This window comes from Babylonia areolata, chromosome 31 (assembly GCF_041734735.1).
Source record: "Babylonia areolata isolate BAREFJ2019XMU chromosome 31, ASM4173473v1, whole genome shotgun sequence".
Classification (NCBI taxonomy): Eukaryota; Metazoa; Mollusca; class Gastropoda; order Neogastropoda; family Buccinidae; genus Babylonia; species Babylonia areolata.
In genome coordinates, this window is record NC_134906.1 from 13,687,459 (window position 1) to 13,709,284 (window position 21,826).

The 21,826-nt window shown below is 43.9% G+C and overlaps 1 protein-coding gene across 1 annotated transcript; it reads left to right on the top strand.

Moving 5' to 3' along the window:
* Positions 1 to 4,497: 4,497 nt before the first annotated feature.
* Positions 4,498 to 17,491, top strand: LOC143275808 (nuclear receptor subfamily 5 group A member 2-like). The gene is made up of 9 exons (XM_076580086.1): positions 4,498 to 4,519; positions 7,406 to 7,534; positions 8,447 to 8,587; positions 10,174 to 10,520; positions 10,628 to 10,671; positions 10,824 to 11,445; positions 12,758 to 12,862; positions 14,282 to 14,435; positions 16,653 to 17,491. The coding sequence occupies exons 1-9, from the start codon at positions 4,498 to 4,500 to the stop codon at positions 16,898 to 16,900; spliced, it is 1,812 nt and encodes a 603-aa protein (XP_076436201.1). The 3' UTR covers positions 16,901 to 17,491.
* The last annotated feature ends 4,335 nt before the right edge of the window (positions 17,492 to 21,826 follow it).

The window sequence follows — 21,826 nt, forward strand, 5'->3', positions numbered from 1 at the left end:
CCTATAGTCGTCTCCGCACCCCTCATTCCATCTCCCTCCATCTCCACACTCCCTCCATGCCCACATCCAGCTTTTCCTAAACACCACCCTCCCTCTCTCCGCCCCCCATCAAGATCGTGGGTGCTGTTCACTAAGAATATAATTGTATAAAGCGGGCTTTGGTAAAAGTTGATCTGTGTGTGTGTGTGTGTGTGTGTGTAGTGGCGGTGTGTGTGTGTGTGTGTGTGTTGGTTACGAGTCAATTTGACTTTTAGTCACGGAAATGATTTTAGACGCCTGGGAAGAAAATATTATTATTATATGCCTGAGAATGCGCAGCTTGAACCAAGTATGTTTACATAGTGTGATACCGAGGAGAGATAAAGTGATGATGGGCCAGGAAAAGTTGGGGGAATAAACTTGACAAAGTGAAATGTGTGTGTTGTGTGTGTGTGTGTGTGTGTGTGTGTGTGACCGTAACTTTGCGTGCGTCTTTGAAGCAAATTTTGTGCAGAATTGTGTGTGTGTGTGCGCGTGCGTGCGTGCGTGCGTGCGTGTATGTGTGTGTGAATTTATGTGTGTGTTGCCTTTAAGGCCGGCTTGCGTGTATATGCATGTGTTTGCGCGCGCCCACTGCCGTCACAGTGTGTGTGTGGTGTGTGTGTGTGGTGTGTGTGTGTGTGTATGTGGTGTGTGTGTGTGTGTGTGTGTGTGTGTGTGTGTGACAATGTTATCACGGACCACTAGACGCCGTGTATCAAAAAGAAGGTCAGGAGGAGGGGAGAGGGAGGGGAGGAGGACGGACACACACAGTTGAAAGGCTGTGTAATGTCTCCGTGTACAAGACCTCTACCCTTGGAGCGAACTTGAAGTCAAGTTATCGTGAAGGCTATCTTAAAGCACGCTATTGTTGGTGCAGGACAGAAAATTAAGTTTTTGTTGCTGCTGTGTCGTGCAAATTTGCCGAGGAGTTTGTGTGTGTGTGTCAGTGTGCGTGTGTGTGTATGCCGTGTGTGTGTGTGTGTGTTCCATGTCTGCATAATTCTGTTTATGCATGTTTGTGCGTGGTGTGTGCTCATGTGAATCCATGCTTGCATGCTTGCACATGTTAGAGAGAGAGAGAGTAGAGAAAAAAAGAGAGAGAGAATGGCAAAGACAAAATAAGCCCTGACCATCTTGCAACATAATGTCAGTGTGTATGTCTGCCCCTCTGTCTGCCTGTGGAGTGTTTAGAACTGCGTAGGAAATCGAACATAGAAACAATGATTGCTACCAAGCTGGATGCTTTATAACGCACTGGTCCACCGCCACGAGACTTCTATACAGACATAACTTGCTCACTCTTCATCCATAATTATGTCAGTGTTACTGTGTCCTGTCTCTACTACTACTAGCCAGCCTTTTTCACACACAGAGAGAAACACCACCTTGTGTGTGGCACACCCATGTGCATGCACACATGCACACAAACATGCACGCGCATGCATGCACACAGACACAGACACACACACAAACACACACACACACATATGCACACACATTCTGTGATGCATTTGCTGCATATGTTCATGAATGTTACCCAGGAAGTCTATCGAAAAATTGCTCTGTGTGTGTGTGTGTGTGTGTGTGTGTGTGTGTGTGTGTGTGTGTGTGTGTGTGTGTGTTCAGTATGAAAACAGTTCATGGGAGTGCAAACATGCAGTGTAACATCTGAAAAGAAAGGAAAAACACAGAAAAAGGGGCGAAAAAGGAGATTAGACTGTTACACAGAAAGACAGGCAGACAAAGACACAACGGAGAGCTTCACATGAAATACAAGTTTGGTTTTTTTGCAGTCAGACCAGGAAAATAAACATTACAATGTATAGTTTTCAGTTATGATATTCAAAGACTCACATGCAATAAGAAAAAAAAAAATCAGTAGTCAATAGCAATTATAATTCTTGATTTGCTTGTTACTCAGTTTCAAATTCAGGGGCAAGAATTAAAAAGATTTTTTTTTTTTTTTTTAAGGAACAGTGTCAGTGTCTCAAGGAGGCATAACTGGGTTTGGATAAACCCCATATACGCTACACCATCGTTTAGCTAAGCAGATGCCAGGGCAGCAGCATGTGCCAGTGTGCTAGTCAGGCCTTGAGTGCAGGCATGTACATATGTGTGTACCTGTCAGAGTGGATTTCTTCTACATAATTGTGTCAGGATAACAGTACTTTCGTTGCCATGGGTTCTGTTTTTTTTTTTAGCGCACAAAGTGCGTGCTGCACTCAGGACCTCAGTTTATCGGCTCAACGGAATGACCAGATGCTCAGTTTGATTTTCCAGTCAAATGTGAGAGAAAGGGCGAGACTGGGATTCAAACCCAGACCCCCCTATACTCTGTGTTGGCAGAGAAGCATCTTTTAGCTATTCTCACAGTTATTGAATGAACACAGGTTCGTCTCGTCTGTTTGATAAAAGCAACAATTGTGTTGATAATGAGAGATCTGCTGCTGTTTGATGCTCTGCTGATGGGGAAAAGAAATGGAAATAATGTTAACTCACTCAGTACGGCCAGTCCTCTCTTCTCCTCTACACAGACCCCTCGGATGTCCAGTGGGTGTCAGAATGACCCAACCTTTAGCTTCCGTCGTCAGAATTGTGGTATTCTTTGTCAGCATTCACCTCTTCAGTATAAGAGCCTTCCTCTTGCAATATTTTGATGATGGTAATTGGGGTGAAATGCTGTTAACGTCGTCTCTTTCGCCGTTCGTATGGAGAGAGTTAAGGTAATTATTATGATGACAACAACATGAGCAGCAACAACAACAACTATCAGCTACAGATGAAATCGGTCTTTTTTTTGGTTTCTGATGCTTGAGATTTGTGTGTTAAAGTTAAGCATGCTAGCTCGATTTTCATTCAGAAAGAGCAGCCACTGAAACAATAGTGAGAATTGTAGAAATATACTTAAACAAAATAATGATGAAACTACATACAGTAGCTGGTGGCAATCCAGACTCCCCTTTTATTTATTCATGTTTGTATCTTGTGCCGTGTATTGTATGTCAGCCACATCAGACTGATCTCTCTGCATGAAATTCAGGCTCTCCTCCGACAGAGCATCGCTGTAGTATCATTGTATGGCACCATATTTTTATCTGTCTGCATTTACATGTTTTCATTCATATAGTGTGAAGTTTTGTACAGAATTTTGCCTCGGACAGCTCTCTCTTCTTACCATGGGCTCATTCTTTTATGTGCCCTGGGTGTGTGCTTCATAATCCTGTGAACTTTGCCTTGGTTCATCATCTCAGCTGAAGGACTAGCACCCAGACCATTCCACAATGTCTAATGGAGGGGGAAAGTAGAAATCCTGTTAAAAAAAAGAAGAAAAAAAAGAAGCTGGAATCAAAGAACCATCATTTTCTAGTTTGATGTTTTACCACTTGACCACTTTTTGACTGCACTTTTTTTTAAAAGATGTGACCAACACGTATCTATTTAAATACAGCAGAAAAAAAGAAAGGCTATTTGATGAATGACCCAATGTTACAACAATGGAAAGCACACATGCTTAAACACACAATGACTAAAACACTGCTCTGAGCCTTACCGCAAGAGCTCACTTAAAATAAATGCAATTGTAACACACACACACACACACACACACACACACACACACATATTCTTCCTCTCTCACTCATAAAATGAATTTTCTCAGTTCTTGGTGTGTGTGCGCGCGTGCGTGCGTGCGTGTGTATGTGTGTGTGTGAGGAAAACTGAATCAGAGTATTGTCACTCAAGGGAGGACAAATGGCAAGGTCCCTTGCCTGTTGTGTCATTCCATGTTACGTGTCATGAAGGTCAAGGTCATTTTCGAAATAATGTTAAATGTTTTTGGACAGCGCTTCCACGGTTTGTACCATCCATCCTCTTGCATCTTGGGGAGCATTACAAACTGTAATAAATGTATTGATTACTACAAAAGTTTGTACTGAAATCCCAGAATAGTTAAAAAAAAGAAAAGGATTATGTATGAAAGTTACAGTGGCATGACTCGGCGATACGCTGTGTGTGTGTGTGTGTGTGTGTGTGTGTGTGTGTGTGTGTGTGTGTGTGTGTGTGAAGGAGTTGGGGTGATGTTTTAAATTCAGTGAATGCCATTGCGAAAAAAAAAGAAGCCAAAAACAGGAAAGTAAATTTAAATTTGCACGTTGACAATACGAAATTCATACGGAGTTCTAGTAATTTGCTGTTTTTGAAAACTGAATTCTTGCTGTTTCATTGTAAATTTTACTAACACAGAGGACCTTTAAAACAGGAAATTGCCCGTATTGAATACAAATGGAACAATTAAGACAGAGACATAGAGAAACAAAGACGTTATGTTCAGAAACATCCCACAAACTTTGCCCCCGCTCTCTCTCCCCTGCGGACTACATTCTTGAAATAGACTATAGGAACTCTTTAACCCGTAAAACCACAACAGTTGGCTCCCTTAATCGAAGATGGCCGACCTGTTGTGAGAGGAAGAAAAAGATGCCGACGCAGTTTGATCAGGGTACCTCACGGAGTATTGTGACTGTGAACCTTTCTATCGACTTGAATCTCAATTATGGATGGTGAAGCTGATGAATGTATGTATATTTGGGGTGTTTTGATGTTGAAGTGTTCGTGAGTTGTGTGTTTTTTTGTCGTCAATCGGAACCTTTCACTGAACGTGTCGCCCTGCCTTTGACCCTCGTGTACATGGACAACATGAAGAATCGCCGTCAGTTTGCTTTGTTTCCATTGAAGAGAATGCTTTAGAAGTGACGGTTTGTGCCGGAGACAAGTTTGTTTTGGATGTCAAATGTGTCGTTTTACTGATTTTAGCGTTAGATTGGCGTTGGGTATTGATTGTACGGATTGCGCTGACCAACTTTATTTTGGTTGGACGTATTTCCGGTCAGTGCATGAAACTCCGGTCAATGACTCTCATAGTCTGGCCACCGATTGACCGACATTCGTGGCTGTCCCAATCGAAGGCATCGCGCCAGTGTGGATATTTTATGGCCACACACCGACCATTTTTGCAGTGCATACTCGGAGACTTAGGAGTGTTATGATATGACAATGATCGGAACTGCTGTACATTGTTTACACGTTATTCGTGTTCCTTGAAACCTTGACTGATGACCTTGAATTAAAAAAAAAAAAAATCAAGGTCTATCTAAAATGAAGGGATTTCGTATACATTTACTCCACAATTAATTCTTTGGATTTGGGATGAGATTCCATTCAACCAATGGTCCTTGAAAATTATCATCTTTGGGTGTGGATACAAACTGTTCATGTGAAATTTTCCTTTGTGCAGTTCAACACTATCCATACCATTGATTAACACTCATGAACATGACCTTGAATGAATTTGAAAGAATACCAGAGTGGATTATGTGTCCACAGATGACCTCACTGTGTGATGTGAATGTGTTACGTAATAATGTGTTCATTGTTTACATTATTTAAAGTACCTTTGAAGTTGTTTAAAAAACAACAGCAACATTAAAACCTCTGTGTAGTGACTTTTATCTGTTGTCCCATTTGCAGAAAATAGGGCTTTCCAGGATGGAGATATCAAGTTTAGGACTACTGGTTAATATCTGTTTAAACAACGAAAACTTCTCATCTTTAGAGAATGGGTACCTGTTGAACACATGTACATTGTAAATGTAATGTATACTTATGCAAGTCAACACTCCTTATCCCATTTATCTACACTCATGACCTGGAAATGACTCCAAAAATGAGTTTAAAGCAGCTGACCAAACGCAGCCTTCATTGACCAGATTGCAATGAAGACATAAGTGAGCAGTGTGGGTGATTCACTGACTGCAGTATTTTCTGATAGTCACAGTGATAGGACACTAATTATGTTTTTCATGTGCGTGGGGTTCTTTCTGTTGCAAAGAGGAATTCCACCATCATAAAATCTGCATTTCTTTGAGAAAAATGGGTTCAATTCACCATCTTCCCTACTCTCCAGATCTATCTGTGGAGTTTGGGTATTCATGAATTTATGAAGTTGACTCAGTTGCTTTCTGCAGAATTGTTCACTGAACACTTCCTTTCTAAAACAGATTCACTGTTGGTCATGGTGTTGGGTATTTTTAGTCAACATGGTCATTGCCAGCTGGACTTGTGATGCTAAATCTTCAACTTTTCATAAAAATTTGATTTAATGAGAATTTGAGGTGCAGATGGCAAGAAATCTGTTGGTAGGACAGCATGATGAAAATGTTTGTGTGTGTGTGTTTTTCACTTTTTATTTTTCTGCTTCTTCTTTTAAATAAGGTAAATTTTGCAAAACTGTTTACAGTTTGCGAAATTTACTGTAGGAAAAAGGAAAAGACTGTCCATAGTCATACTACATTATTCTTGAGTTTGGTCTTTTGGAATATTAAAAGATGTCGAGAGTAAGACAATGTACAGCAGTCATCCAAAAATCATTATTGCATAATTTATCATCTATCAGAATAAAACAGTAGTTGAACCCTACAGTACTACTTAATTATGTTGTATTGACCATACTGTAGCATTAGATTGTCAGTGGTTTATAAGGTTGCTGGGCAGGAAAGGGTTGGGGAAGGGGAGGGGGTAGGATGTGTGTGTGAGAGGAAGGGGTGAGGAAGAGAGAAGGGGTGTGTGGGGTGGGGGATGTCAGAGGTCACATGTCTCAGGTTACATCAGTCAACTGGTCAGCTGTCAGAAGTTGTAGGGAGAGAGGGAGGGAAACATACACCAGGCAGTGCCCCCTCCTCACTCTCCCCCTCCCCTCCCCCCCTCCCCCATCCCCATCAGTCTTGCTCATGCACAGTCCAGTAATCTCACTCTCAGGCATGATAATTTCTTGCTCTTAGTAGTTAGGCTCACTTTGACTGTATAACATGAATTGGGCTGTGAGAATTGTTAACATTCTCTCTCTCTGTCTGTCTGTCTGTCTGTGTGTCTCTCTCTCTGAGTCTGAGTCTCTCTCTCTGTCTTGCTACTACTACTACTAGGTCTTAGTCTCACTCACATTAGTCTTACTCAGAATGATGCATTTATCACTCATCGGTTTTTGTCTTTTTTTCTTCTCTTTTTTTAAATTCATTTTTTATTGTTTAATAGGAATACATCTGTTACCTTGCCTAAGTTTGCTGTTAAAATGATATGATAATGATTGGCTTATAAGTTATAAGTGTGATGATTCTAAACTGTATGTGTTTATAAATCTGTGTCAATAACTCTTTAACGGTCAAAATTTGTGTGTGTCACTGTCGTTCATATAACTGTGTTTGTGTCAATAACTGTCCTGTCAGGCTATTAATGACAATATCTACTTTGTTTAGTTTAATATGTTGTACTTAATGATCACTTGAAACTATGTATGATTCTGAATATTGTGTGTGTGTGTGTGTGTGTGTAGCCTCCAGCAACAACCTTGACCGCCAGTACCCGCCGGATGTCAAGGTCGACTGGGAAGATCTGTGTCCCGTGTGCGGAGACAAGGTGTCCGGGTACCACTATGGCCTGCTCACCTGCGAGAGTTGCAAAGGTGAGAGAACGGGGGGAGGGGGGGGGTGTTGAGAGCAAAAATATTCACAAATGCAGCATTATTACAATTATACACACACACACACACACACACACACCAGAAATATGTACAAATACAATACAGTAATGCTATGAATAAAAATTATAAACAATAATTGTTAATGGGGAAGAGAGGTGTCGTGGAGAAAAGAGGCAAAATGAGTGAGAGGGAACAGGAAAGAAGGTGGGGGAGAAAGAAACTTTTGAAAGAGACTGGTAGACAGACAGGCAAAGAAAGAGAGACGGACAGAAGAGACAGATAGAGCTCGAGACACTGACAGAGGTGGAGGCAGGAGAGAGAGGCATGAACATGGGATGTTACTGCAGGCTCTGCAGCAGACTCAGGTAGTTGGGTTGGTTTTGCAAACTGATCTTGATTCACCATGCTGAGCACTGCAGTTTTGAAAGAACTCCGGGAGAACTTTCCTTTCTTGATTGGTGACAAGGTGAACTCTGCCTTTTCGGTTTTCATGTTACTTAGAATTTTGATGTTTGTTCAAAAGTTGACTCATCAAACTGGGCATATTGACTGGTCATGGTGACAGCATGCTCCCTGTTGAAATTCAAGGTCGTTGGTCAAGGTCATGACTTGGCATTTGGTAGTAATAATGTTGTGGGTATAAAAGAGATGTCTCGTATACAATCCTCATCCAACTAGGTACATTGGATTGGTCATGGTGAGATGAAAAAACTAGAAGTCAAGGTCAGGGGTCAGTGTTCAAGGTTACAACATCATATAATAAGATTCCATAATGCGTGTGTTTGATTAAATGGGTGTCAGTATCATGTCTTGAGTCCACAAGGACCCGCCTCTCGTATTGATAATATTGAAAATGTACACATTTTTTTTTATCTTGGACCATTTTGATTGCAGGCTTTTTCAAGCGCACAGTGCAGAACAAGAAAACATACAACTGCGTGGATAACCGCCAGTGCCAAATTGACAAAAGCCAGCGGAAGAGATGCCCCTACTGCCGGTTTGAGAAATGTCTCAGAGTTGGTATGAAGCTAGAAGGTACGTATTGCTCAGTTGTGAGGTAACTGTCAGTTTTATAAACTGTCTCGGCTTTGGTTTGAAGCTTTCAATAAGTCGTTGGACCTCAGTTTGTGAAGAATCATCAGTTACTGAGGCAGTTCCTGGGAACATAAGTTCAGTCGTGTTTCCAAAGGGGTTTGTTGAGAGTCCAGCGAGTGTTGTGAATCCCATTTGCATCCAGCAGGCTTTTAGTTGCTTGATTTAGAGCAGCCTGAAGTCCTGAGGTGGCAATGCAGACATGATTACATTTGACAACTCTTTAGTAAAGAGAGTCGCTGGGGCTCTGGGCTGAAGAACTGTTCAACAGATATCTGCGGCTCTGTCGTTTGTGTGTCAAGGGCCTGGATCTCTGCATACTGTTTTCCAGGAATGTTGTCACTCCATCAAGTGTTTTTTTCTGGGGTGTGGGGGTGGGGTGTGTGTGTGTCTCGCTCTTTTAACAGTTCCCTTGCCTGGAGGATTGTTTCAGCAGAGGCCTTTGGATTTACTGTCACGGATTATTTTTACCAGCCATCACAGTTCAGTCCAAGGGACACAACTCATCTCTGCAATGCTGGTTGTGTCCCTTCATGCTTGTGGTAATGCACTTGGCATGCAAATGTGTAAATATATGAATACACACGCAATGATGAATAGCTACACTTGTATGAAACTGTCTGAATATTTTTGCTGTTGCCTTTGCATTTGTGCTACTGATAATAAAGAATATATTTTTGGCTGTTTATTAGAAGCTGATGGATTTTTTTTTCAGTAAGAGTGGAGGTCATATTTTGCAGTGCAGGCAAAGGTGCAATCTTTTTGTATTGGAAAGGTTGAAGACTGAAAATTGGCGCTAATAATAATAATAACAATTATTATTATTGTTTGTAAATATAAGTTTTCATTTCATCATTATCATCAGTGCAGTGAAGCCTTCCTTGAGAAACTGAAACTGAAAAAAAACTTTTGTTCCTTCCTTCATTCCTTCCTACCCGTGAATCTGAATGTGATGTGCTTTGTTTTGCTGTAATTTGGGTCCATGTGATTTGAGACTGTGATGGTGCCTGTGTTGATTTACATAGTTTTATGTCACTTAGTCTTTCATGTATTTTATGTGTATATTTTTAGCCAATGTCATGTGAGCTTTTGTTCACTTTGTACATATTTTATGCCATTTAGTCTTAAATTTGTTTTGTATATTTTATTTGTAAAGCGCGGTGAGCACCCATCTTAGATGGGGGTACTGCGCTTTATTATAAGTCAATTCGGATGAGACGATAAACCGAGGTCCCGTGTGCAGCATGCACTTCACGCACGTAAAAGAACCCACGGCAACAAAAGGGTTGTTCCTGGCAAAATTCTGTAGAAAAATCCACTTCGATAGAAAAAACAAATAAAACTGCACGCAGGAAAAAATACAAAAAGAGAGGTCGCGCGCTGTAGTGTAGCGACGCGCTCTCCCTGGGGAGAGCAGCCCGGATTTCACACAGAGAAATCTGTTGTGATAAAAAGAACTACAAATACAAATGCATTTCATTATTTATCATTATTATTGTTATAATCACCCTCCCTTCCTCCCTTGACAGCGGTGCGGCAGGACCGGATGCGCGGGGGACGCAACAAGTTCGGCCCCATGTACAAGCGGGACCGCGCCCTCAAGCAGCAGCAGATGCGTTCTCAGCAGCGCATCCTGTCCGAGTGCGAGATGGGCCTCCAGGGGGCGCCGCCGTCCTCGTCTTCTGGGGTGTCAATGATCCCAGGGGGTGGGCCCCCGCAGCCCCCCTCCCCGCCGGACATCAAGCCAGACCCTGCCCTGCTGCACTTTAACCTGGGGCTTGGGGGCTACATTGGCGGCGCCCCCTCTGCTGCCGGTCTGGGTCACACGGCCGACCTGAACTCTGTGACGGCGGCCATGGCCGCAGCAGTGGCGGCCGTGGGTGTTGGAGGAGGAATGGTGGAGGGGAGGGAAGGGGGTTTGTCGTCATCGTCAGGGGGAGGGGTAGGGGGCACCACCAACACCAACACCACCGCCGCCATCAGTACCATTATGAACAACACATCGTCGTCACCACCGGGGGTGGCCGGTGGGTTTATGAACCTGAGCGGAGGTGGTGGTGGTGGTGGTGGGGGCAGCCCCTTAGCCCTGGATGAGAGAGGTGGTGGGGGAGGGGCCTTGAACCTGCACACCACCCCTCACCACCACCACCATGCTCACACCCACCACTCCCACCCACAGCCCCACCACCTCCCCACAACCCAGCACAACGGCTTCCACCCGGCGGCCCACAACAACAACAGCAGCAGCGGCAGCAGCAGTTCCAACCGCAGTGCCCATCACCTCCCACCCCACCACCACCACCACCAGCACCCCCCTTCCTCCTCCTCCATGGAGAGCAGCTACCTCCTGCAGCAGGCTCATCAGCCCTTCGGGGGTGGTGGTGGTGGTGGCGGTGTTAGTTTCAGCACCACCGACCCGCGAACCACCCCACCCACCCCGACCACCACCACCAGCGGCCCCTCCTCCACCTCTTCTCCTCCTCCCTTGGCCTTCGTTGGGGGCGGGGGCTCAGGGGGGCAGCAGAGGGTCCTCCTCCCACCCTCCTCCTCCCCCCCACCCCCAGGCACTGTACTCGCAGCCCAGCTTGCCTCCCCTGCTGTGCGAGATCAAGGCCAACCTGCTGGAGGAGGAGGAGATGAAGCACAAGATGCTCAGCTTCCTGGCGGACACCCTGCGCCAGATGGACGGGGTGGTGGGCCACGCTGAGCAGCTGCTGCCCGTTGTCTGCCGCATGGTGGACCAGCTGCTCTTCCTCATGGTGGAGTGGGCACGCAACTCCCCCTTCTTCAAGGAGATCCGGGTGAGTGTTTTTTTTTTTGGGGGGGGGGGTGAACGGTGAGCGATCGTATGTAGATTTAACAGCTCTCTCCCTTCTTCAAGTGGATTCGGGTGAGTGAGTGGGGGAATGGTGAACAGTCGTAGAGAGCTCTCTCTCCTTTTCTTCTAGGAGATTTGGGTGAGTGTTTGGTGATCCTAGAACAACTGTCCTTTCTTCAAGGAGATTCAGATGAGTGGGAAGGGTGAGCGATTGTAGATTCAACAGTTCTCCCCCTTCTTCAAGGCGATTCAGGTGAGTGTTTAGGGTGAACGGTGAATGATCGTACATTTAACAGCTCTCTCCCTTCTTCAAGGAGATTCAGGTGAGCGATGGAGAATGGTGAACAATCATAGAGCAGCTCTCTCCCTTCTTCAAGGAGATTCAGGTGAGCGATGGAGAATGGTGAACAGTCATAGAGCAGCTCTCTCCCTTCTTCAAGGAGATTCAGGTGAGCGATGGAGAATGGTGAACAATCATAGAGCAGCTCTCTCCCTTCTTCAAGGAGATGAGGGTGAGCGATGGAGAATGGTGAACAGTCATAGAGCAGCTCTCTCCCTTCTTCAAGGAGATGAGGGTGAGCGATGGAGAATGGTGAACAGTCATAGAGCAGCTCTCTCCCTTCTTCAAGGAGATGAGGGTGAGCGATGGAGAATGGTGAACAATCATAGAGCAGCTCTCTCCCTTCTTCAAGGAGATGAGGGTGAGCGATGGAGAATGGTGAACAGTCATAGAGCAGCTCTCTCCCTTCTTCAAGGAGATTCAGGTGAGTGTTTTGGGAAAGGTGACAATCATGGAATAGCTCTCTGTACTTGGAAATAATAGTGAGGAATGGTGTCGGTGAGTAATCAAACAACTCTTCCTTCTTCAAACTCAAAGATATTCGGGTGAGTGTTGGGGGAATGGGGATTAGGGTTTTGCATGTGTGTGCTGGACTTTTTTTTTAATAATTTTGAAAGATGACTGTGATATTTAACGATAAAGAGACTGAAAAACTAGCTGACAGTTTTCATGTGTGTGCTTGTGAAAAGGTGACTGTGACACAGTGCATGTGTGTGTGCTAAACTTCCATCATTACAACTTTGACATTTAATGATAAAAGAGACTGAAAAACTAGCTGACAGTTTTCATGTGTGTGCTCGTGAAAAGACGACTGTAGCATTTAATGATAAAAGAGACTGAAAAACTAGCTGACAGTTCTCTTGCCTGTGCTTATGATGTGTTTCCTTTTGGTTGGTTTGATGAGGAGTGCATGCGTTTTAATAAAATAGGTGTGTGTGTGTGTTTTCTACAACAGGTGGAGGACCAGATGAAACTTCTGCAGAACAGCTGGAGCCAGATTCTGATTCTGGACTTTGTCTACAGACAAGTGCAGGAGTACTGGGGCTCTGAACTGTTGTTGGTACGTGTGTGTTTGTATGTGACGAGATCATGTGATATGTGAACTTCGTGTGTGTGTGTGTGTGAAGAGATCATGTGGTATGTGAACTTCATGTGTGTGTTGTGTGTACATATTACTGTCTGTGTGTGTGTGTGTGTGTTTCACACTGTTGATGGCGATGATGTCAAATTTCAAACGTGTTGTATTGACGAGTACAATACAGAACAGTAGGATATAGTACATCTTTATTATTCCCATCAGAAATTATGTGTGCGTTTCAAAGCCTCTCACCCTACAGCTACAGTCTCCGAGCCCAGCACTTGAGTCAGACATATATGGTCATGATAGAGGTTGAACTTGGAAGTTTAAAAAAGTGAAAAATGTAGTAAAATGAAAACTAAGTGAATATGAAGCTGAATGAAAAACATGAAAGTAATGAAACACGGAATCTTGATTTATGACACAGTAAAATATAATGGCTTGAATTTTTAAGACAAATAACAAAGAAATACTGTTCTCAAATAAGAAACACCGTGATAATATTATCATATTTCTTGATAACACACACACACACACACACACACACACAGTGGTAACTCTCATATGGCATAGGATTAATTATTGACATATTTCTGTACCAAAAACATTCCTATTCTTGCCTGCCATAAACGAGATCAGTATGTTCTAATTTAAACACATACATTCACCCACTCATCATAGCCAGTTAGCTCAGCAGACTCCCACCAGGGACTACTACACACATGCTCATCAGAAGAACCCAGTCCAAGCCAAGGAAGAAGATTAAGGTTTTGAAACATTGATTCTCCTACTTCTTCTTCGTTCTGGGGCTGAAACTCCCACTTTCACTCGTATGAGCATCAGCACAGCTGTGGTCCACAGACCTCCCCCACAATACAGCTGCAGACCTCTGTCTTCTTTGCCCGCACCAATATCCTTAGGCGACACAGTACACTCCACTGGTGGTGGTACACTCAAATTTAAGACCCTCCCGTCCTCCCCGCTTCCTGTTCTCCCTGCTCGCTGCGCTGGTGATGGCATATTGCCGTCAAAAGAGGGCGCTAGCCAGCGGGACAAAGGGGAGGTTACCTACTTCCAGGAGGTTATCGGCCGTAGTTTCGTTTTCTCCGCATAGGCGGATAGTAGTTTGCACAGGACAGGAATGTCAGACCCCTGCTGGAGTCTGCACTAGTTGGGTCACTGTAAGTATGTTATTGAAACGTAATTTTAGATAGAAAATTTCCTCTTTCACTCGTATATGAGTGGGCTTTTACGTGTATGACCGTTTTTACCCCGTCATGTAGGCAGCCATACTCCGTTTTCGGGGGTTATATTGATTCTGAATAATCACGTATTAATGTTAATAAACACGTATTAATCATAAGAAATTCTTGACACACACTGTGCTGTTGCTGTGGGCAGCCCAACGGGTCGCGGCTGAACTTTGACACCCTGGAGAGGCTGGAGCTGCGGGAAGTGCGGGCCCAGCTTCTGGAGCTGATCAAGAAGGCCCGGGAGCTGAAGCTGGACTACAATGAGTACATGTGCCTTAAATTCCTCATCCTCCTCAACCCTGGTGAGTTCAGCGACTGACCTTCCACCCCCTCCCTCCAGTTCCCCACCCCCCCTCACCTCCCTCACTCCCTGCACTTTAAATCCCTCATCCTCCTCAACCCTGGTGAGTTCAGTGACTGACCTCTCACCCCCTCCCTCCAATTCCCCCCTCACCTCCCTCACTCTCTGCGCTTTAAATCCCTCATCCTCCTCAACCCTGGTGAGTTCAGCGACTGACCTTCCACCTCCTCTCTCCAATCCCCCCCACCCCACCTCCCTCACTCCCTGCGCTTTAAATCCCTCATCCTCCTCAACCCCAGTGAGTTCAGCGACTTCACCTCCTTACCCTACCCCACTTTCCCCTCACTTTCCTACCTTCTGTCTCTGTGCCTTAAATTCCTCATCCTCCTCAACCCTGGTGAAGTCAGCAACCCCACGTTCCTTATCCCATGCCACTTTCCCCTCACTCTCTTGCCTTCCCTCCCTGTGCCTAAAATTTCTTCTTCCTCCTTAACCCTTGTGAATACAGTGACCAAACCTGCCCCCCACCCCCACCCCCTCCCCCGCCCTCCCTTCCTCATCTCCCTACCTTCCTCACTGTGCTTTGAATTCCTCGTCCTCAACCCAGGTGATTTCTGTAACCAAACCTGTCCTCCCTCCTTCCCTCCCCACCCCCGTTTTCCCCCCTGCTACCCTCCCTCCCTGTGCCTTAAATTCCTCATCCTCATCAACTCCTCAACCCTGGTGAGTTCAGAGACCCCCCCCCCCTTCATCCCTCACCCACCTACCCTCCCTCCCTGTGCCTTAAATCCCTCCTCCTCATCAACCCTGGTGAGTTCAGAGACCACCACCCCTCCTCCCTCACCCACCTACCCTCCCTCCCTGTGCCTTAAATCCCTCCTCCTCATCAACCCTGGTGAGTTCAGAGACCACTCCTCCCTCACCCACCTACCCTCCCTCCCTGTGCCTTAAATCCCTCCTCCTCATCAACCCTGGTGAGTTCAGAGACCACTCCTCCCTCACCCACCTACCCTCCCTCCCTGTGCCTTAAATCCCTCCTCCTCATCAACCCTGGTGAGTTCAGTGACCACCCCTCCCTCCTCCCTCACCCACCTACCCTCCCTCCCTGTGCCTTAAATCCCTCCTCCTCAACCCTGGTGAGTTCAGAGACCACCCCTCCCTCCTCCCTCACCCACCTACCCTCCCTCCCTGTGCCTTAAATCCCTCCTCCTCAACCCTGGTGAGTTCAGAGACCACCCCTCCCTCCTCCCTCACCCACCTACCCTCCCTCCCTGTGCCTTAAATCCCTCCTCCTCATCAACCCTGGTGAGTTCAGTGACCAATGCCTCCACCCCTCACTCCCCCCCTCACTTCCCTAACTTCTCCCTTCACTCCCCTGCACCCACCATCTCCCCCGCCTCCCCCCCACCCCCACCCCGTGCCTTAAATTCCTCATCCTCCTCAACCCTGGTGAGTTAAGTGACCAACACCTCCCTTCAACAACCCTTCACCTCCCTACTCACTGTGCCATAGATTCCTCATCATTAGTTTGTGTTCAGGTTTTAATTTGGTGGGAATGTTTTTTTGTTTTGTTTTTACCTCCAATATTTCTAGGTTTCGAGAATGGTCAGTCAGTGTTTGTCATTTCATGGCAATGTTTTTTTTCCCCAGGTATTTCTGGTTTAGGTTGTCATTTGATTGTAATGTTTTTTTCTCAGAAATTTCTGTGTTCAATTTGTCATTTGGTGGTAATGTTGTTTTTCCCTGAGATATTTCTGTGTTAAGGTTATCTTTTGGTGGTAATGTTTTTATTTTCCGTAAGCTTAGAGGTGTCATTTAGTAGTGATGTTTTGAATGTGTGTGCTTGTGCTGAGGGGTGGTGTCATTTGGAGGTATAATGTTTTTGGTGTCATATACTGTACCATGTCAAACTGATGCAAACTAGGCCTATCGGTTCGCTCTGCTTGGCCAAATTTCGCGCGGCTAACAGTGAAAAGACAAGCAGTCTTGGCCCTGCCCGCTCTCAGCCAATCAAACGCCTCTAAAAGCTATAAGCGCTGAATCATTCCTTTGGCCAAGGCTCTCCACGCCATCTTGTCAGGTTTACGCTCTGTCTCGTCTTACGCTTTTTTTTGGCTATTAAGCGTATTCATTTGGCCTTATTTTGCTGCATGCGGCTTGTGTTTATTGTATTCTTAAATGTTTTTTTGTTGTTTTTTTCTTCCTACCCATGATCAAGATATATCTGGGCTGGAGAACCGCAAGTTTGTGGAGGACAGCCAGGAGAAGGTGAACTCGGCCCTGCAGGATTACTGCCAGGCCTTCTACCCCTCCCTCATGGACAAGTTCAGCCAGCTGCTGCTGCGCCTGCCTGAGGTGCGCATGATCAGCGTGCAGATGGAGAACTTCCTCTACTACAAGCACCTCAACAACCAGGTGCCCGACCAGACCCTCCTCACCGAGATGCTGCACTCACGCAGAAAGTGAAAAAAAAAAGACAGAAAAAGAGAATGGTCCGTTCTAGCAGTGTGGAGTATGGTGTGTTCTCGACAGAGATGCTGCTGCACTCGCACAGAAAGTTTAAAAAAAGACGAAAAAGAGGATGTTCTGTTCCAGCGCATTTGTGAAGCATCATCGGTGGATGTGGTGTTGTTGTTCTCAGACAGAGATGCTGCTGCACATGCGGCGCAGAATGTTAAAAAAAAAAAAGGGGGGGGGGGGGGGGGATGGTCCATTCTGGCAGTGTGAAATGTCATCGGTGTCTTGTCGTTGTTCTTGACAGAGATGCTGCTGCACTCGTGGTGCAAAAAGTGAAAAAAAAAAACATGAGAAAAAGGAGGGGTGTCGCTGGCTTTCACTTTCTCCCTTTTCGGAGGGGTTGGAAAGTGAAGCGTAAGATTTTTTTAAAGGGTGTGGACAGGACCTGGGGGGGCATGTTGATAGGGCTCTGGAACAAAACTGTTGCTCCATTGTGTATGACAATGTTCGGCAGAGGGTGGAACCCCCCCCAAAAAAAACCATCTGTATGTTATGAAAAAGAAAAAGCTTGAGCAGGGTGTGAAAGCTCATGGGAGAAGTAAAATTTGTCAGGAAGAAACACACACAGACACACACACACACACACGCACACACACACACACACGCACGCATGCACTCACACACTCACTCACACACACACACACACACACACACACACAAATGTCAGCAAGCTGGTTCACAATGATTTGGGATGGGGGGGTTTGGGGGTGGAGAGATCCAGAATGTGATAGCTAAAGAAAGGAAGCATGAGGTGAAATGAGTGGCCAGAAAACAGGTGCCAGACTGTTGTGTCATATATACCAAGAGGTGCTAACTTTGAAGATGTGGGTTTGATGATCGTTTCTTCACCTGAAAGCGAACAACAACAACAACAACAACAGCAACCTGCAAAAGGTGGAAAGGAGGAAATCGGTGCACAGTTCGGTTTTATTGTGTGCATGTCCCTTTGGGGTTCATCAGCAGGACAGCTCTACCCTTTCCATGGGATGAATGAGGGGATGTCGGCAGTGATGATGAGATTGATGAAAAAGAGAGAGGGGCCATGGTTGATGGTGGTCGGGGTCTACACATCATTTTTTGTTTTTAAAAAGTTGTGTTTTTTTTCTCCATGGGCAGACTCTTGTCTACATCAGCCATTGTTGTTGTGTGTCTGGTTTTCTTCTACTACTACTACTACTACACAGAGGATTTGAACTGATTTTTTTTTTTTTTTTTTTTCCCCCCAATTTTCCTTGTCAGCAGAGGAGGTTGCTGAGGCTTTTCTGTGATGAAGGACTAAAAAAAGTGCCAATGGACTTGTAGTAACACGGGACACTTGATTGGGAATGAATGAATGAATGGCACTCGGAGAGAAAAACAAACAAACAGAAGGGACCCAGGAGGTGTGGGGTGAAGGTGGTGGGAGGGGGTGGGGGTGGGGTGGATGTACAGGGAAGGAAGGGAATGACTAAAAAAAACAACAACAAAAAAACACACACCAAAAAAACCAAATTGTTTCTGATCTGAAGGTTTTGGGGGTAGGGGTGGAGATTGCAGGGCAGAGGGGTGATTGAAGTAACTGGTGGTCTTCCCCATCATGGCCGCATCCTTTTTCATCGACAAGTCCATGGGGAGGACCAGCAGAACTGCACACATTGTCACAGCAGTAAACCAGTGTCATCGGGAGTCAACCCTGAAAGTGAAAGTCATCGGCAATGGTAGTAGTAGTAGTAGTCAACACTTTGAACACATTTTATCTACATGTGCTGTAAAATGTCGTATCATCTTGCAGAACATGTTTTATCTAGGTGTGCTGTTGTGGTTATCTTCCGAAACCAAGGAGAACGAGGCACGCAGTGGGTCTAAAGCCACATGCAGGGAAGTGAGTGAGACTGGGAGGGACATGAAGCGCCAGTTTTTTTCAGCCAATCAGCCTCTTGCTTTAATTGAATTCCCCTCAGTTGCGGCCAATCAGCTTCTTGCTTTAATGGAATTTCCTAAGTTGTGGCCAGTCAGCCTCTTGCTTAAGTTTAATTCAGTACAGAAGGCCCCAAACTCTTGTCAGCTTTGTGTTCCTTCCCTCTCTCTGCAGACCAAGGTTTTTTTAAAAATTTTTGTTGTTGTTTTTTTATAGTCTTAAGCTCTCTCTTTTTCCATTTTCCTTCTCAGTCTTTGACTCCCTTTGACTGTTGTATGGTTGTCACTATGTCGGCGAAGGGTCATTACCTCACTGAAATAAGATATAGTTGACAGGTAAGGATGTCAGTCACCAGTCGTTACTTGGACTTCTCCCTCTTAGGCCTGCTCTTCTTTAAAAAAAGAAAAAAAAGAAAAAAAAAAGATCAGCGGAGTCTGTGTACGTCATTTGATAAGCAAGTGTAAAATGGTAACTGCCCTGCAAAGTCCTGTGGCAGTGATCTCATTTCAGCAAGGTTCAGCAGTCAGGGGAGTTAAGTACTCCTGTCACAGGTGGCCTTACGTTCCTGCCCTCTCTGTCTTTTGCAGCCCAAGTTTTAACACAGGTTTCAAGCTCTATCTTTTTCTTTTTTTCTGTTTTTCTCCATTCTCAGTCTTGATTAATGCACTTTTCTGTTTTCTTAGTTATTTCCAGGGTTTGTAATCAATTTTAAGAGTCCTGTGAACGTCTGGAAAAGTCTTGAAGAAAAGAGAGAACCATTTCCAGGGCTGGAAAGGTCTTGGTGGTGGAGGGTGGGGTGGGGTGGGGTGTATGTTTTGCCCTGCATGGTCTTGAAACGTCTTGGAAATTTGATGAAACCCTTGACCTACCACTCAGCAACAAAAAAACTTTTGTTTATTTTTAGTTAATCACTTAATGCATTTGATAAATAAACAAACAGACAGTCAAAGGAAAAAAGAAAGTGATGAAAATTGAACACCGATACTGGGATATATCTGCCAGTCTCTGTTCATTTGCGGTGTTGCACTTCTGCAGGCAAATTTTAATTTAAAAAAAATTTTTGTGTGTGTGTTTGGTACGGAAAATGTCCAAGTCTGGTCTGCTGAAAGGTCTGGGGAAAGTATGGAATTTGGTTTGGTCATATCCGTAGGAAGAACCCTTGCAATCGCTTCATTGGTCTGTATTACTTCAGTGTTCATTCACTTCTTATCTGCTGGTGGCGGAAAGTACGAAGGAAAGTGTTTGGGGTAGGTGATGTTGGCGAAAACATGACAGTATGTCAGTTATTTATAGATTGATGTGAAAATTCAGTTTTGCTCCACAATATTACTATTAGCATTAAAAAAAAAGTATATATGTAAAATTTTTAAAAAAGCAAAAACACAACTTATAGTTATACATTGGTGTGAGAAGACATTTTACTCTTCAACTTGTTCTGATTTGTATTGGTAACTACAGCATATCACCTGCTGTAGGTTTTCATTTTGGCTGGGAAATTATGAAGAAGAATGAGTGCAAAAAAAAAAACAAACAAACAAAAAACGATGAAATAATGTTTGATGAATTGTCTGAGCTGAATTTGAGAGGACGAATGGTAAAAGTATTAGCTTGAACAGTTTTTAATCCTTTTTACTCAGCGAGTATTGTTTTGTATACATGTATATATATATATATATGCATACACTTACACACAGGTCTATACATACACATACATATAATTGGTGTTTTTCTTTATGACTACAATGTGAGGCGAACATTTCCCACTTTCAGTTGTATATGTGGGGGTTTTTTGTGTTTTTTTTTTTCGATGTGTGTGTGTGTGTTTTTAGGACAAAGGGTGAGGATATTATTAGAAGCATTTTCTTTTCACTTTTGTAAACCACACAAGTTTTTTGGTTAGCCTGTCATGACAAACAAGGACTTATGCTTGTGGTCTTCAATTGTCTTCTTCTTTTTTTTTTTTTCTTTTCTTATTCTGGACATGTTTAACACTTACTAAAGAAACTCATGGACATGTCATCTTTCTCACACAAGTACTTGTTTGGTATCTCTGTTTTTTATTTATTAATTTTTTTTTTTTTTTTTTTTTTTTTTAGTTTGTGCACATGAACTAATGTTTAGTAGTACCCAAGGACTTAGTTTTGGTGCACATGGACCCCGGGGATGAAGCTGGAGTTGTGAATGATATATCAAAAAAAGTAATAGTACAGTTGCACCATGGTGCCTGCCTCACCTGTTGTTTGATGAACACACACCTTTTTTACTCTGGTTGGCCTAGGCCTAGACAGGAGAATGTCTGGCCACATCTTGCAGGGATTTCTCATGGGTATGTATGATATATATATATATATTATTGTATATCTTCTTTGGTTTTTTTTTTTTTTTTTAATATATTTTTTTTATTGTTTTATTGGTTGTTTTTTTTTTATTTATCCAAATATTACTATGTCTGTGAAGGAATTTTTTATGTTGATTTTTTTGTTGTTATTTTTTTCGTGGTGAAAATTTTCCAATTTACCTTGATGCCATGGGAGGTGTTTGTTTGTTTGTTTGTTTTGTGTGTGTGTGTGTGTGTGTGTGTTTTTTTTTTTCATTGGCAGATGTTTTTATATATATACAAAATTTTCAATTTTGTAACTCAATTTTGTTGCACTTTTGTGTGCAGGCACAGATTGAGGTAGCGTAAGTTTGGTGTTTTGGGGATGGGGGGTGGGGGGTTTTTTTGTTAGTTTTTTTTCTTTTCTTTTTTTTGGGGTGGGGGTGGGGGGAGAGAGATATGGTTGGGTTAAATAGAAATAATATTATGGGATTATTTTTTTGTTTGTTTGTTTTGTTGTTTTTTTTTGGTTGATTGGGTGAGAGATGGGGCAGGGTTTTTTTTATTTTATTTTTATTTTCTGAATAACTGATATTAAATAAGAAGAAAAAAAATCATTGATTTTGTGATGGTAATGGAAGGTGTGATGTCATGACTTGAA